Source organism: Gouania willdenowi, chromosome 3, assembly GCF_900634775.1.
Source record: "Gouania willdenowi chromosome 3, fGouWil2.1, whole genome shotgun sequence".
In the NCBI taxonomy this organism is placed as follows: Eukaryota; Metazoa; Chordata; class Actinopteri; order Blenniiformes; family Gobiesocidae; genus Gouania; species Gouania willdenowi.
The window spans coordinates 27,671,183-27,686,277 of record NC_041046.1 but is presented as its reverse complement, the minus strand read 5'-3'; the positions used below and the strand labels follow the sequence as shown (position 1 = coordinate 27,686,277).

The following is a 15,095-nucleotide window of genomic DNA, read 5'->3' as shown; positions in this document are numbered from 1 at the left end:
AGCGGATCAGGAGTAATTATGGTAGGGAAAGTGGCTGCCGACCGTGGGGGTCAGGACACTTGTAACATGTGAAAAGAGCAATTATTCCTGGAGACAAAACCCTCCCTTATCCTGGGCAGTGCCAGGGTCAATGTAAGGGACGGCTGGGCTCCGTTTCAGCGGGGCTTATTAGCTACAGCAAGCTGCAAAGTTTGAGAGAGTGCATCTTGTTAATGAACAGTCCCCTCCTCATCTGCACCAGCCCTGCCTGCTCCCTCTCCCACTCACTGTGGGTGTTAATTATGTCATAATCATAGCAAGCATACAGTCCCAGAAATCGCCTCACAGACCCCAGCATTCATACGCAACCTTCTGGAAAACTAGCACGCCATACTGTAATATAAATAAGCTCTTAGAACAGATCATAAGAAGAAAAAAACAGCCAGAATGAAATGCAATATTGACTTGAGTCTTGTAGGAAACTACATAATTTGATGTAGCACTAAAGTTGCACTATATTATATTTGTGTGTGCGGCATATTTGTGTTCATGTCTGGCTTGATTCCTCACATATGCTCAGTTAATGACTTAAATATAAATCACTGATCTTGTATTTGTTTATCGCTCCATACAAGCTCGTCGGTCGGCTCTAAACTGGCTAGTCATACTATTGCTGATATTACCACCAGATGTCTTGTATTTTTTTTTTGTTGCCCAAAGAAAACAGGCCTATGGGCTCAATTACAGTCTTACTGATGCACACAATGGCAAGACATCTGCATGGGATCCCATAATTTGAGGGCGAATTTACCGAAAGACATTTTGATAACAATTAATAATGGTTGTGACAGAGACACAGTTGTATAACATGGGCATTAAAGCAGCAATAGATCTGTAAATATTATCCAAGTAGCAAACAAGGAATGATCGCATTCCTTGATTTATACTCGTCTCTTCACGATATGATCGACATACACTGCACTGCATGTAGGCTGTATTTCATGCATCCGCATGCGTTGTTTGAAACAAAGAAGCAAACACTGGAGTGATATTGACAGGATTGAGGAGTTTAAGGCGAGTCATATGACGGATGATTGCATTTTTTTCTTCTTCAAACATTGGGCATTGCTGGTGTTTTCTTAAGTATATCACAAACCTTAGTGGACTGATGTGATTATTGATAGTGGTAAGGATGGGAGTGTAAATAGGGTAAAGAAATTGGATACTATCTATAATGGAAAATACATGCTCTGACTGACTGCTCAGGCTGAGGAAAACCAACGGTACCTATTCTTGAAAGATATGATCTTGAAGTGACAGGCCTCTAGACACAGTGCTAATGGTAAATTAAGGCAAGGCAAGGCAGGGCAAATTTATTTGTATAGCGCATTTCATACTCAAGGCAACTCAATGTGCTTTACATGATAAAACATTCAATTGTTTAAAATCAATAAGAACATTTAAAATCATCAGTAAAATCAATTAAAATCAATTAAAATCATCAGTAAAAATCAATTAAAATCATCAGTAAAATCAATTAAAATCATCATGACATCAACAACATGACTAAAAATCTCTCTCTCAATCATATGCAGTAGAGAAAAAAAGTGCCTTTAACTTTAATTTAAAAATGTTCACATTGGATGCTGACTTCAGCTCTGCTGGTAGTTTGTTCCACTTCTTTGCAGCATAACAACTAAAAGCAGCATCACCATGTTTACTGTGAGCTCTGGGCTCCACTATCTGACCTGTGTCTATAAATCTGAGAGACCTGCTGGGTTCATACCTGACTAACATGTCACTGATGTATTCTGGACCAAACCCATTCACAGATTTATACACCAGCAGCAGAACTTTAAAGTCTATTCTGAGGCTGACTGGGAGCCAGTGTAAAGACTTTAAAACTGGAGTAATGTGTTCTGATCTCTTTGTTCTGGTTAAGACCCGAGCTACAGCGTTCTGAACCAGCTGTAGCTGTTTGATGCTCTTTTGGGGGATTCCTGTCAGAAGACCATTACAATAGTCCAGTCTGCTGGAGATAAAAGCATGGACCAGTTTCTCCTGATCTTTCTGAGCCATTAAACCTTTCACTCTGGAGATGTTCTTTAGGTGGTTGAAGGCTGTTTTTGTGATAGATTTGATCTGACTGCTGAATGGAAGATCTGAGTCAATCAGAACACCAAGGTTTTTGACTTGGTCTTTTGCTTTTAAAGATCGAGACTCAAGATAATTGCTGACAGCTGTCCTCTTTTCCTTGTTATCAAAGACAATCACCTCCATCTTGTCATGGTTTAGTTGAAGGAAGTTTTCACTCATCCAGCAGTTTACTTTTTCTAAACAGTCACACAACACCTCAATGGGACCATAGTCATCTGGGTTCAGTGATAGATATAGTTGTGTGTCATCTGCGTAGCTCTGATAATCAACCTTACAGTTCTGTAAAATTTGTCCTAAAGGAAGCATATAAAGGCTAAACAGAAGGGGTCCAAGAACAGATCCCTGAGGAACCCCACAGGACATTGGTAATCTGTCAGATTCAAAGTTTCCAATGCTTATAAAATAGCTTCGCTCCTCCAAGTATGACTTAAACCATTGCATTACTTTTCCATTTAGTCCAACCCATGTTTGCAATCTGTGCAACAAAATTGTATGATCTACAGTGTCAAATGCAGCACTTAGATCCAACAGAATGAGAACAGATACTTTTCCTGAATCAGTGTTCAACCTTATGTCATTGATCACTTTGATAAGAGCAGTTTCAGTGCTGTGATGAAAATGAAAACCTGACTGAAATTTATCAAATATTTTGTTGAAGGTTAAGAATTGACTCAGTTGGTTGAAAACCACCTTCTCAATGATCTTGGCCATGAATGGAAGGTTGCTGATTGGTCTATAGTTAGCCAGTACAGAGGCATCCAGTGTTCTCTTTTTTAACAGAGGTTTCACAGCAGCTACTTTCAGGGATTTTGGTACGGTGCCTGATTGGAATGAGCAGTTAATTATCTGACACAAATCAGTGACAATTGACTTTACAACAGTTTTAAAGAAGTTTGAGGGTATTGTGTCAAGGCAACACGTTGATGGATTCAGCTGCTGAACAGTCTCCTCTATTGTTTTTGGGTTCACTGTAATAAACTTTAACATTGTAGTTGACTCATCCCTCAGTGGTTGAAGCTGTTGATTTTGTGATTTTGCTGGTTTGTTCTGATGTTTGACCTTATTGATTGTATTTTTTCATTGAAATATACAGCAAATTCATTGCATTTTCCAGCTGACAGTAATTCAGGGGCTATCTGATCTGGGGGGGTTGTGAGCTTTTCAATAACAGAAAACAACGTGCGAGAGTTGTTGACATTTTTGGCAATAATTTCAGAAAAGTATTGCTGCCTTGCTTTGAACAAGCCATCATTGAATTTTCGCAGACTTATTTTGTACAATTCTAGATGAATTTGGAGTTTTGTTGATCTCCATTTACGCTCAGCTCTTCTACAGTCAGATTTCAAATTCTGCATTATCTCAGTCCTCCTCCAAGGTGTTTTCTGTGTGTTTGGTTTTCTCTTAGTTTTGATTGGAGCCACCACATCTATGACATTACAGACTTTTCTATTATACTCATCCAGAAGATCATCAACCGTCTCAGCACTCAATGTTGGTGTCATTGCTATGGCTTCCATAAACTGTGCACTTGTGTTCTCATTTATGTACCTTTTCTTTAAACACACATAACTAGGGGGAACAGATGTTACAGTCTCTAGGTCAAAAAAGACACAGAAATGATCAGATAGAGCTAAGTCTCTTACATCAACAGCAGAGATCTCAACACCTTTACAGATAACCAGATCCAAAGTGTGACCTTGAGTGTGTGTAAGACCAAAAGTATCCATTAAAGCATACAGTTCTTTGGCAGTATTGTCCATGTTATTGTCTACATGAATATTTAAGTCACCTGTTATTATTAAAAAGTTGTATTCAGTGCATACAGCTGACAGCAGTTCAGCAAACTCATCCAAGAATTCTCCAGAATATTTTGGGGGTCTATAAACGACTAAAAACAGAACTCTTGAATCACCCTTCAGTAAGAATGACATATATTCAAAGGAGATAAAATCCCCAAATATTATTTCTTTGCACTGAAATATTGATTTAAAAATGGCAGCAACTCCACCACCTTTCCTGCAAGTATGACACTTATTTAAATAAATAAAGTCTTGTGGTGCACTTTCATTGAGAACAGTATTACTGATACCATCATTCAACCACGTTTCAATAAGAAATAAAAAGTCCAAGTGATGTGTCAAAATAATATCATTAATTAGTAGTGACTTGTTAACAAGAGATCTAACATTAAGAAGAGCTAATTTTAAAGACTTTACTGGAGACACTGGTGGACTTTTTGGATGACATGTTATAGGAGTCAAATTTTTATCTCTATAAAGCTTTTTGCTTTTCTTTAATTTCACAATTTTACCTGTGTTACCTGTCACCACAGGAATTAAAGAAGCTGCATTAACTCCTTCTCTGAAAGAATATTTGGCAGGGCAAGTGTTGTCTCCACTCTGAGAGGTAAAAAGCATCCCTTGTTGGAGAAGGAATCGTGATGTGGAGAGGCATGCTTTTGGTGACATCAAATGACACAGGAAGGTCAGCCGCACTTGTATCTGTTAAATGGATTGGATTAAGTGGAGGCTGCCTCATAGTCGGCTGGTTCCTTTCATAATGCAGCTTTTCTTTCTCGGAGGTGGTAAGAATCGGAGGCTCTGTTCGGCACTGCTGTTCGACTGAGCGCTGGGAGTGGTGACAGGTGCAAGAAAATGTCTTGTGGCAATAGGGGAATTGAAAAGGACATTAATGTGACTCAATCTTTTTTTCCGCCCGCTGCTCTTTGTTTAGGAGGTTTTCGTTATACCACGCCGTTAATAAAGTGTTTTATTCAGGAGCAGCTTTGGTACAAGACATCAAACTCATATTTGCTTCTTACAGAGGCTTCAACAAAAATGAGTGGGTGCGCTTATTTCCTTGCAGACATAAGTTATTCCTCTATGGAGATTTTCTCCTCTAGCCAAGTGTGAAGAGACAGGATATATACATGGATGTCCGACTTAGTACAAACGTAGAACCCAGGTTGCACAAAGACAGCCCGAGTCGTCGTGAGCGAGGTTTTAAAATGTGCAACCTCTAGCAAGGGTGAGCTGCATCCAGCGGCTCTGGAATAGGTTAAGCTTTGGCCTTTTCAGATGTGATGTAAAACACAAGCGACATGTTGAAGAAATGTGTGGCATGCGGTGTTCTTAACCATTTAGGAGTAGTTCTCTGGAGGTGGAGGAATGACCTTTTTGTATAATTAGTTTTCTCATTTAAAGCAAAGATTTTTGAACAGAATAACTAATTAGGTGTCATAAAAGGGAAATTAAAGATTTTTGTGATCCACGTGGGAAATTCAGCAACTTCTTTCTTTTTCTTTGAAGCACACGCGTATAACTTGCACGTGTACACACACAAACCCACATACAGACAAGCTTTTTTTTTTAGCCATCCTCATTAAGCTGGTTTTAGTTCTGTGGAAGCCTGTCAGGTGAGCATGGTTGGCATACCTGCAGAGAGTTCCCCTAACAAGCCATGAAATACAGGTGGAGTCCGCCCTTATCCTGTGTGGCTGGAATTTGAAGCTTTTTACCTTCGTTTACACCATTGATATTTATAGAAGGGTTTGTGATCCTAATGCGCCAGCTTCAAGAGGTCCTTTTGGGAAAGGAGCGAGGTGAAGGAGCTGAAAGGCAGGCTGAACACTAATTAATGGCTCCTATCACAAGCACTGCACCAATTAGCCTCCCCTTTGCACTTTTGATAAAGAAATAAGACGGCATATACTGGAACACTCGCTGACATATAAACCTAAACCATAAAGTTAACTAACAAGCTTTCTCATTTCTTTCACCTCTTTTAAAGGTGAGGAATGCCGTTTTCTTTTCGAATATTCAAAGCATTATAAATTTGAAGAAGCTAAAAGTTACAATTCAAATCTGGATTCAATAAGGTTCTTTCTTTGAGGGTCCACATAGGTGTGTGCGTGCGTGCGTGTGAAAGCTATAGAAAGGGAGAGAATTTCATGATGATTTGCTATTTCAGAAGTCTTTTGAAAAGTGGCATTTCATTTCTGTAAAGGATGGCCCAGTCGTCAAAGTTAGTGGAAAATACTGCACAGAGTGAAGCAGTTCTGTCTTTCGGCAAAGGTTGAATTTATCACACGTCAAACCACAGACATAGTCAGTGTAAATACCAATTGACCATATTCACATTTCTCATTAAATGGAAGAATGAAGTTGTTGAGTTTCTGTGGACTTCACTGGAATAGAAATGTAAATGTAAAAACTGCATCTAGTTTGGACAAAATGCGCCTGTCCTTTAAAGCACAGCAGTAATATGGTGACATTTCACATAAACTTCAGTATAAATGTCTGTAAAATTGGCCTTTATGGAAACCCACACTTTTAAATTGTTGGGCTAACCCCCTGTGATGCAGTGTCCAGTCTTTTTTTTTCTTTTTCAGAAAGAGAGAGAGAGAGAAATGTGTTTGGAAAGTAGAGTGGCAAGTGGCGTCCACTGTGTGTTCTTTTAGAAGGATCAATAGCTCAGTGTGTGAGAGAGTGTCTTAAGAGCTGTTGTCTTGTGCTTTCAGCTGTGGCAGACCTGTTAGTGCTACAGAGGAGAGCTGCGCGCCCCTGCCTCTGTACCAGCAGTGGCCTGAGGGGGGCTTTTAGTCCAAACACAAATGTCAACCACACGTAGACTATTCGTGTTTAGTGCAGTTATTAAATGGACTTTATTTGTCCTTTAGGAGGCTAAAAGGCACACTTAAAGGGGAACTGCATGACAGCAGGGCAATTTGCGAGTTTGGTAACTTATGCTTGCTCATTGCAGACACATGAGCACAGATAAGTGTAAAAGGAGGAAAAGCTGTAATGCTCTGCGTGGGGAGTGCTATTTGTGTGTGTGTGTTTGTGGTTTGTGCACAAAGTGTGTCAGTGTCTGTCTGTGTGTGTACCCACCAAGCACAAAGTGAGTGTATGCTAAAAAGCACTTAGGCCATAACATATCTCACTAGGGTCTGGCCGCGGCGTTTTTGTGGTCAGAGGCTTTTTAAAAGGTTAATGTTAATCTATACCAAACAAAGCCCATGAGGAGCTTTTACAGCTGTGGACAGCTGAGTGAAATGAAATGGTAGGTAACTAACTCACTGTTGGTTGTAAATACCACAGTAAGCAAAAATAAACATGGAGTGTTATTCAAAGCTGTTCCCCATGGTGATTTTTATACGATAAAATCATAGATCAATGAATTGAACATCAATTACTCAAAAAAGAAAAAAAAAGGTCAAAATTGGCACTTGAAAGTTTGATTTTATCTCTTCTGTAAACACTCTTTTTGTTTACATTTTCATGCATTGCATTGTTGGATGGGGAGTCCCATAAACTGATGCATAGAAATGAATTCTTGTGTTTCAGACTAAATGGACAGTGATTCGCTTAAAGCTATTTTTGTTCCCGGTATTCTTGTGATAGAGTGAAGTGAAAACACTTCCCACAATGGAATGTGTTAAAATGTCAACAAATGGAGAGTTTACGATAGAGATTAAAACTAAAATGTATCTTTTTCAAGGAAATATCTTTGATTTATTCATCGATGAGACATACTTTATTATTTTATCAAATGTAACAATTATTGGAGGGTAACAGATTTAGTAAGTCTTCCAACACATAAGCATTAAACTTCCATTGAAGCCTGCCACAAGTGATCATGTATCTATGTACTACAGCATGTTGACATTGGAACAAATAAGTCAAGCTTTAGTCCAGTATGACCTGTGCTCGTATCTACACGGAAGTCTGTTGTATTTTTTTTAATGCATATGAAACACTTTACCCGTGTTCTGTGGCGGTGATCTGTGGCCAAGTGCGAGGCCAGGCGCACATACCTCCATAAGCGTTTCACCTTATCGAAAAAGAACACGAAAAGTCACTCGTGTTCCCGGGCCGTAAATCACGCATGGTTATTTGTCTCCTTATCACTACAGGTGTGCCAATGCTCTCTGTCCAGCCGAAAGGGAAACAGAAGGGGTGTGCTGGCTGCAATCGCAAGATTAAAGACCGCTACCTGCTCAAGGCCCTGGACAAATACTGGCATGAGGACTGTCTGAAATGTGCCTGCTGTGACTGCCGCCTGGGGGAGGTGGGCTCCACCCTCTACACGAAAGCCAACCTCATCCTCTGTCGCAGGGACTACCTGAGGCAAGAAAGACACACAATCACATTTCTCTACACTTAACAAACACAAAAGCCATGTGATTCCCAGAGCTTTGCCGCAAGAAAAAAAAAAAAAACTCTTTCTTTGTTCAGTTTTTTTTCTAACATGATTTTCTGGTAAATGTTCCCTGTGGTTCTCGGACACTGGCTAATGTGCAAAGACTTTTTAGATGTGAAACTATAGCAGTACATAACTCATAATTATATTTTCCCATGCACATTGGAGAAAGTAATGTTGGAGTGTTTCAGAAAGCTGATTGGAAAAGACTTTGATAATTAGTTTCACAAATTCATAAATTGTTGTAAGTCCTTCAACCTTCAAAACAAAATGTTTCATCCTGACATATCACTGTGTTCATAAATACGCAATGACTTCACAGGCCCCACCCAAAAAAAATTGTTATGCATAACTAGTATCACAGATGTCCATTTTATGAATTATATTATTTTTTTTCCAATTGATGATGTATCATAAGGCAGCTGCAAACACCACTAACATGAGTAAAACACTTGGCCTAGAGATTGTGGTTTGTAAAAAATAAATGTAAAAAGTTAAAAATTAAAAATTAAATGTGTATTGATGAAATAATGTTTCTCAATAATACATTAGGTAATTCCTCATGTGTTTGATTAAATCATTGATCAACAATTAGGAACATTTTCAGAATAGTTAATTCCCTAATGTCCACCATTACGGCTCAAAAGGTTCTTTAAAGGTTACTATGAACTGATTTTCATGAACAAATTGAGCCTCATCTACTATCCTGACATTAAAATAGTTTACCCTGAAGGATTGTACTGTTGATGGTTTCCTTTCATCACCTCTGAGTTTACATGAACACACAGGACTTGTGTCACCAAACGGACATGGTTTCAGTCATAATTGAGTTGTAAGCTTTAAGAAACCTTCAGGCAGTCTTGTTTCTTCCAAAGTCCCCCCGCCAATTCAGATGCCCCTACCATCTGCTTGTTTAATTAAACATGACCATTTCCTAGGCGTTAGGTCACATTCCCTTTCTGAGAGAGAGTCCCCAAGGGGCCAACTTAGGGATGTGGTACCAGAGCACCCCCATCCTGAAATTCTATATCCAGAAGTGTCCTCGCTCTTATTCCTTTTCCTTTAAATTAACTGAGAGACATTTTCTTTCTTGGCTCTCAGTTCATACATGTTTAAATGAAGTTTGGGTTTAGAGTTTATTATAAATTTAAAGTCTTGTGCTAAAATCAAGTGCAAGCAAATCTAAATTAACATAACATTTCGCTTTATCTCAGTCTTGCCTTCAAGTGACATTTCACTTTCATCTCAGCTTTTGCTCTGACCTGGAAGAAGCTCACAGCCCACTTGAGAGGCGCTTAGGGACGTTGCTTTGAGATAGGCCATTACCATCCATCAGCCCCCCACCTACCATTAATGCTTTTAAGATGCAGTGAGGGGTCAGGAAAGACCCGATGTTGCCCCCAGAAGGGGCAAATGGTGCAGATGAGGTAGTAATAAATGGGCAAATGACCAAGAGAAGGCAAAAAATGATGAAGCCCGGAGTTTTACTTTATAAAATACATCAGCTTAAAGGACAGCAACCCCAACCCTGAAGCTAAAAGTGCCAAACTTGCAGAGGAAAGGTAGATGGAAAAGCTTTCTCTCACATTAGACCAGTAAGATAAAGAGGTCAGAGAGGTGCTGAGAAAGGGAGAATGACATAAGAAATCAAGACAGTAATACTAAAATAAAAATGAAAAGGGAAAAAACTCGATGGCTCCTTTCACCCCTTTGCTGCCCCAGATAGTCTAATGAAATCCATCCCACTTGCCTGCTCTTCAGCCTGCGACAAATGCAGAACACTTAATGGATGAGATGCTTGAGATGAATTCTATTATGGAACAAATTAAAATCCTTGCCTTGCGTTTTGAGATGAGGCAGTTTTAGAGAACAGAGTATTCAAAAGTAGGTGATGTAGTTTTCATCCTGCACCAGTTTCCTTCCTTCATTTCCTCTTCTCTGAACAATGAGACGAATGCTCCGCTCACCTGCAGTAATGAAGTTAAATCTGTTCACTGAATTAGCTTCCTGCACTTCATTAAAGACAAGCAGTGGATCAAACACACTTTGGTTATTTCCCAGGCTTTGGAGCCTAGCCATCCTCACATTAATAATTATAGGAGCTCCATCTGTGGATTGTCCTTCAGTGGCATTAGCAACTTTGTGAATGCGCCCACACTACCCTGCATCTTACACTTGAACGCATACACTAAGTAGGCTCGCACAGCTCCTTCAGTGTCCTATCGCAGCCTTTTAAAAGCCTAATCTACCTGATGTTCACATCCTGCTATCAAGAGTGTGATTTCAGCCATTTGGATCCGTTCTTTCATCAACAACAAGAATAGCAGATTAATTAGACACTTCCTCTATGAATAGGACCAAAGGTTGGATGACTTTACCAGAGGGTTGGCAATAATAGACGTAGTTTGATCATTATTACTTCGAGCTAGAAATCATTTAATCTTTCATTTCATATATCAGAGAGGATATAATAGTCACTCACTTATCAAGATGGAGAATAATTAACTATAAAGAGAACATTCTCAAGGTAATGAACAATGTAAGTTATCCACAAAAGGGGGGAAATAGCTGTGCTAAGATGATAGCTCCATCTGGATGTGACTGTTTTTTAAATCCATCCCCTCTTTGCTCTTTTAGGATTTAAAACAGTTGCTCTATTCTTTTTCTCTCCAACAGTTGCTTCTTTTTTAGAGGGCGAGATAGATCTAAATAGAAAGGTTTTACACTTTCAAAAAGACACAACTGTTTGGGAAGGTCAGAACATGCGATGCATGCATTAACAGCTTTCCCTTTTATGAAATCTGACAAACCCTGTGCAGGCAGGGGTGTCTCAAAGAGCTTAGAGAACAGGTAAAAAAAAAAAAACTTCAAGAGCTGCAGCCCAATCTGAGGGAGGAAACACAGAGAGGGAGATGATGCTCTGTCGGAGCTTTAAGGGTTTGAAGTTGGCAAAGCATTAAGTTGAAAGAGCTAAAGAAACCCATCTATACTCTAAAGACAAAATGTGATAACTCAATAACAATGGAATGAGGACTTTTTGTCGTCCGACTCAACTTCCACTGGGTTTCATTTTTAGATAGATAGATAGATAGATAAAGACGCTGCAGGGTCTGGTTATTAGCAGGAATTAGGACAGAGAATATTTGGGTTGTTTTTTTTTTTTTTTTAATAAAGAGTCGCACTTCGTCCACCTTTAAAAGCAAGCCACGACCAAAAACTTGGGAAAATGTTTATATTGTAATTATAGATAAAGACAACTTGTTGGAGTTTGATCTTAATTAAAATACGTTTATACATAGTTTATATATATTTTTTTATATTTTTCAGAATTGATATTCTGAACAATATAACCTTTAACACTTAGGAGCCTTTAGTTAAAAAAAAGAAAAGAAAAGCACAGCATGCAAACCAACAATGAAAAGAAAACGATGAAACCAAAGTGTTGATTTAAAAATGTCTCTGATTGTTGCCACTGAGGTAATCAGATGCCACAGCTTGAAACATGTAAAAATCCAAACTAAACTTTCTCCAATGGAAAAAACTCCACAAACACATTGATGATGATTGACCAGTTGCACCTCAAGTGGCTGAGTTTATAAAAAGTATTTGAACAATTTAATCCAAATGACCAGTGAAATTGAAGTGCATGAACCACTGCACTCCTACAATACAGGACAAGTCAGAACAATGCATGGAATTTTTCAGAAATTAGTCCATTCAAACTAGTTAAAAGTAATTTTAATGGAATGATTTCATGTTTTTTTAAGCAAGGGTTTTTTTTTTAAGAAGCTGTTTCACTGTTGTTGGAGCATGACAAAGTTTAAAATTGACTAAAGAAATAGTGTTTTCAATATTTAGCAGCCTTTATGTAGTTTTAGAAAATGTATTTTAATTATTTTATTACCTCCGCCAAGGAGGCTATATTTTCACAGTTTGTTTGTCTGTTTGCAGGAGTACGTGAAGAGTACGAATTGCATTTTGACAAAAATAATAACCAAAGACAGACCTCATATAATGGACGATTCCATTAAATCTTAGAGGGGATTGGATCAAAATACCAATTCTGAGTTTCAAAAATACAAATAAATATAAATCTCAGTTCGTAATTGACTGATCTTTATGAAATCTGAATCCGTTGTGTTAGCTTGGTTCCTCAATTACCTCACCAATTTTCATCTGGTGATGCCCATACATTTGGACCTACTGTATCATTTATTAATGGAGATAGAAATATCTTATTTGAAAGATCGTGGTACCATGACCAGGATCACTAATCCAGATAAATGACAATATCTGGCAAAGAGGATGATTGGAGGTTTTCTCTCTAAAAGTTATTGTTATTTGCTGCGTATGTTTTTTACCTAAATAAAGGACTGTAGTGTATTGGTTTCATTATGTATTGTAGAAATTTATTAATTACCTCCCACTCTGTTAAAGGCTTTCATTCACAAAAAGAAGCCTAATCAGGTTCACCTAATGTTTCTTACTTCTTTATCTTTGTGGTAATTTGTCAAAGTTTTACTATTTTGCTGTGAAAATGTACTTACTAATCAACCCAATGCCACCTCCCATGTTAGTCATCATTCTATTGCTGTCGCGGCACTCTATTTCTCTCTCTCTCTGGTTGCTTTTAGCATAGCAGAAGCAGGAAGAGTGCGGTCTAATGTGTTTGAACAGTAATGTCAGGCTGTAATCTCGTTTTAACACAAGTAGCTCAATTAAAGCATACGTTGATGCCACATTATAACCCTGACACATCCACTGTTGGCCATAGAATAGTGTGAAAGAGATGTAGCTCTACCACCAGGGCTCTCTCACACTCCTGCTCTTTTGTGGCAAATTTATGCCTGTGATTGTAAATCACAAAGCAGATAAGGAAATCAGGTTAGCATAAAAGAAGGGGATTGATGTAGGACTTAAAGACAATTAAGGTGATTAGAAAAGGGTCATTGTTAGTGAAGGGAACATAACACAATGGTGTGACTACTTTCAAAACCCAAGATCTGTATCTGTTTTGTTCACTATTTTCCCCTTACTGTTATCAGGCAACACTTTATGTGTTTGAAAGATGTGGGCTACAGCAGACATGGAGGTTATAAATCCATGAATAGCACACTGACAAATTCCTCATAATAAAGCAGAACCAAGATTGTACCCACAGTATACGAATTATTGGTTTGCAGAGAATCTAGATGGAGGTGCAAGGTAAAAAGCTGCCACAGATGTGACCCACAGCTTTCACCAAAGGTAAAGCTTAGAGTCAGCAGCAAGCTGGGCTTCCCCACCAGGCGCTTTCACAACCTGTATGTATCAGCTGAACGCCGTGTCTGCAACCCAGCGGGTTATAATGGAGATGGGTTAGAATAATCCTCCATGCTGGTAAAGGTGTGCGCATGTCGGTCTCAGTGAGTGACCAAGGCTCTCTATGCTCTTTTATAACTCGGATTCCCTGAGGAAGAGAAAAGGTCATCACTGTATGTGGCCTAGGAGCCCAGCTTGGTGAGAAACAGCGAAGTCTCTAACTATCAGGATGACACCGAGAGCTTTTTGGGTTTTTATCAAAAAGGCAGAATGTTTTAGTGACTCGCAAACAAACTTCTTTTGTGCCAAACAAAAAAAATATGTGAAAAACATTACGCTTTTTATACATAACGCTGACATTACTATGACATGACACCTGTCATTTTCCTGAAAAATGTGTCATGAAGGCTGTCTTAAAGAATAATTAAACCCCTGCTTTCTCCTGACTTGTCACTCGGAGGGATATTCAAAATATACCTTGATTATGGGTGGGGCTCCTGGAGAAGTTAAGACATGCCCAGTCTATACTATAAAATTTTCAATAAACAATCTAAGCTATGTTACCTAGCTACTCATTACTCAATACACCTCTCTATTCACTCTTCTCTCAGGAGTTAGTTTTTATAAAAGGGGCGGGACTAACAGTGCTTGTTTGTGACGTAAGTTGGTCCCAAAACATCACATGATCTTGTTCTCAGCCAATAGCAAAAATCAATTGTAATATCCAGGTTTCAACCCATAGAGGGCAGTCACTGACATTTTACAACAAAATATGCCAAATTGAAACACTTTGACGAAAATGTTGAGAGTTGGACCAGGATCAATCAACAGCACTACTTCATACCCAAATACATTTGTTTTCAGAAGAAAAAAGTGGTTTTGAGGTTTAGTTACTATTTAAGTGTTGCTAGTAACCCAAATCTAATCCTTTGTTACCGTAACCCCACTAGATCCCTCCACCTAACCCAAAAAATACATACCAACTTCCATAGGTGTCATAACTTAATGAAAGGTGTCATAATTTAGCGAACAACACTTAATGACAGCCTTCATGACACCTTATTCATGCTAATGACAGATAATGACAGCGTAATGTCAGCCTTATGGAAAAACTTTAAATAAAGCGTTATCATACAAACTCACCTTTTATATATAAAAATTAAACAAACAAACTTATAAACTGTACTTTTGAGGCTACCCTAATTTAGCATTACATGAACTGTAGCAAGAAATGCCCTGCAAAAGTTAAAAGCCCTTCTGAGGAACAAAGTGATAGTTTGATAACAATATGTATTGCAAATATAGAATAAAAATTGTACTTCAGCCTTGAAAACAAGTTGATGAACTACCGCCACGCCCGTGGAACGTCTCTGTGCCGAATAGCACGTACCATGTTCCCGAGAATTCAGTCATATGACTCGGTTCCACCGAGTAAAAAAGGGTCTCCAAAAGGCTCT

General features: G+C 38.6%; 1 protein-coding gene and 1 long non-coding RNA gene across 2 annotated transcripts in view; one reads left to right on the top strand and one right to left on the bottom strand.

Moving 5' to 3' along the window:
- Nucleotides 1–15,095, bottom strand: part of LOC114458685 (uncharacterized) — a 196,365-nt gene that overhangs the window by 118,760 nt on the left and 62,510 nt on the right. The gene's annotated exons all lie outside the window — the stretch shown is intronic.
- Nucleotides 1–15,095, top strand: part of lmo1 (LIM domain only 1) — a 30,507-nt gene that overhangs the window by 9,151 nt on the left and 6,261 nt on the right. The window contains exon 2 of the mRNA XM_028441090.1: nt 8,051–8,264. Within this exon, the coding sequence (XP_028296891.1) occupies nt 8,051–8,264 (214 nt within the window). The remainder of the gene's footprint in view (nt 1–8,050; nt 8,265–15,095) is intronic.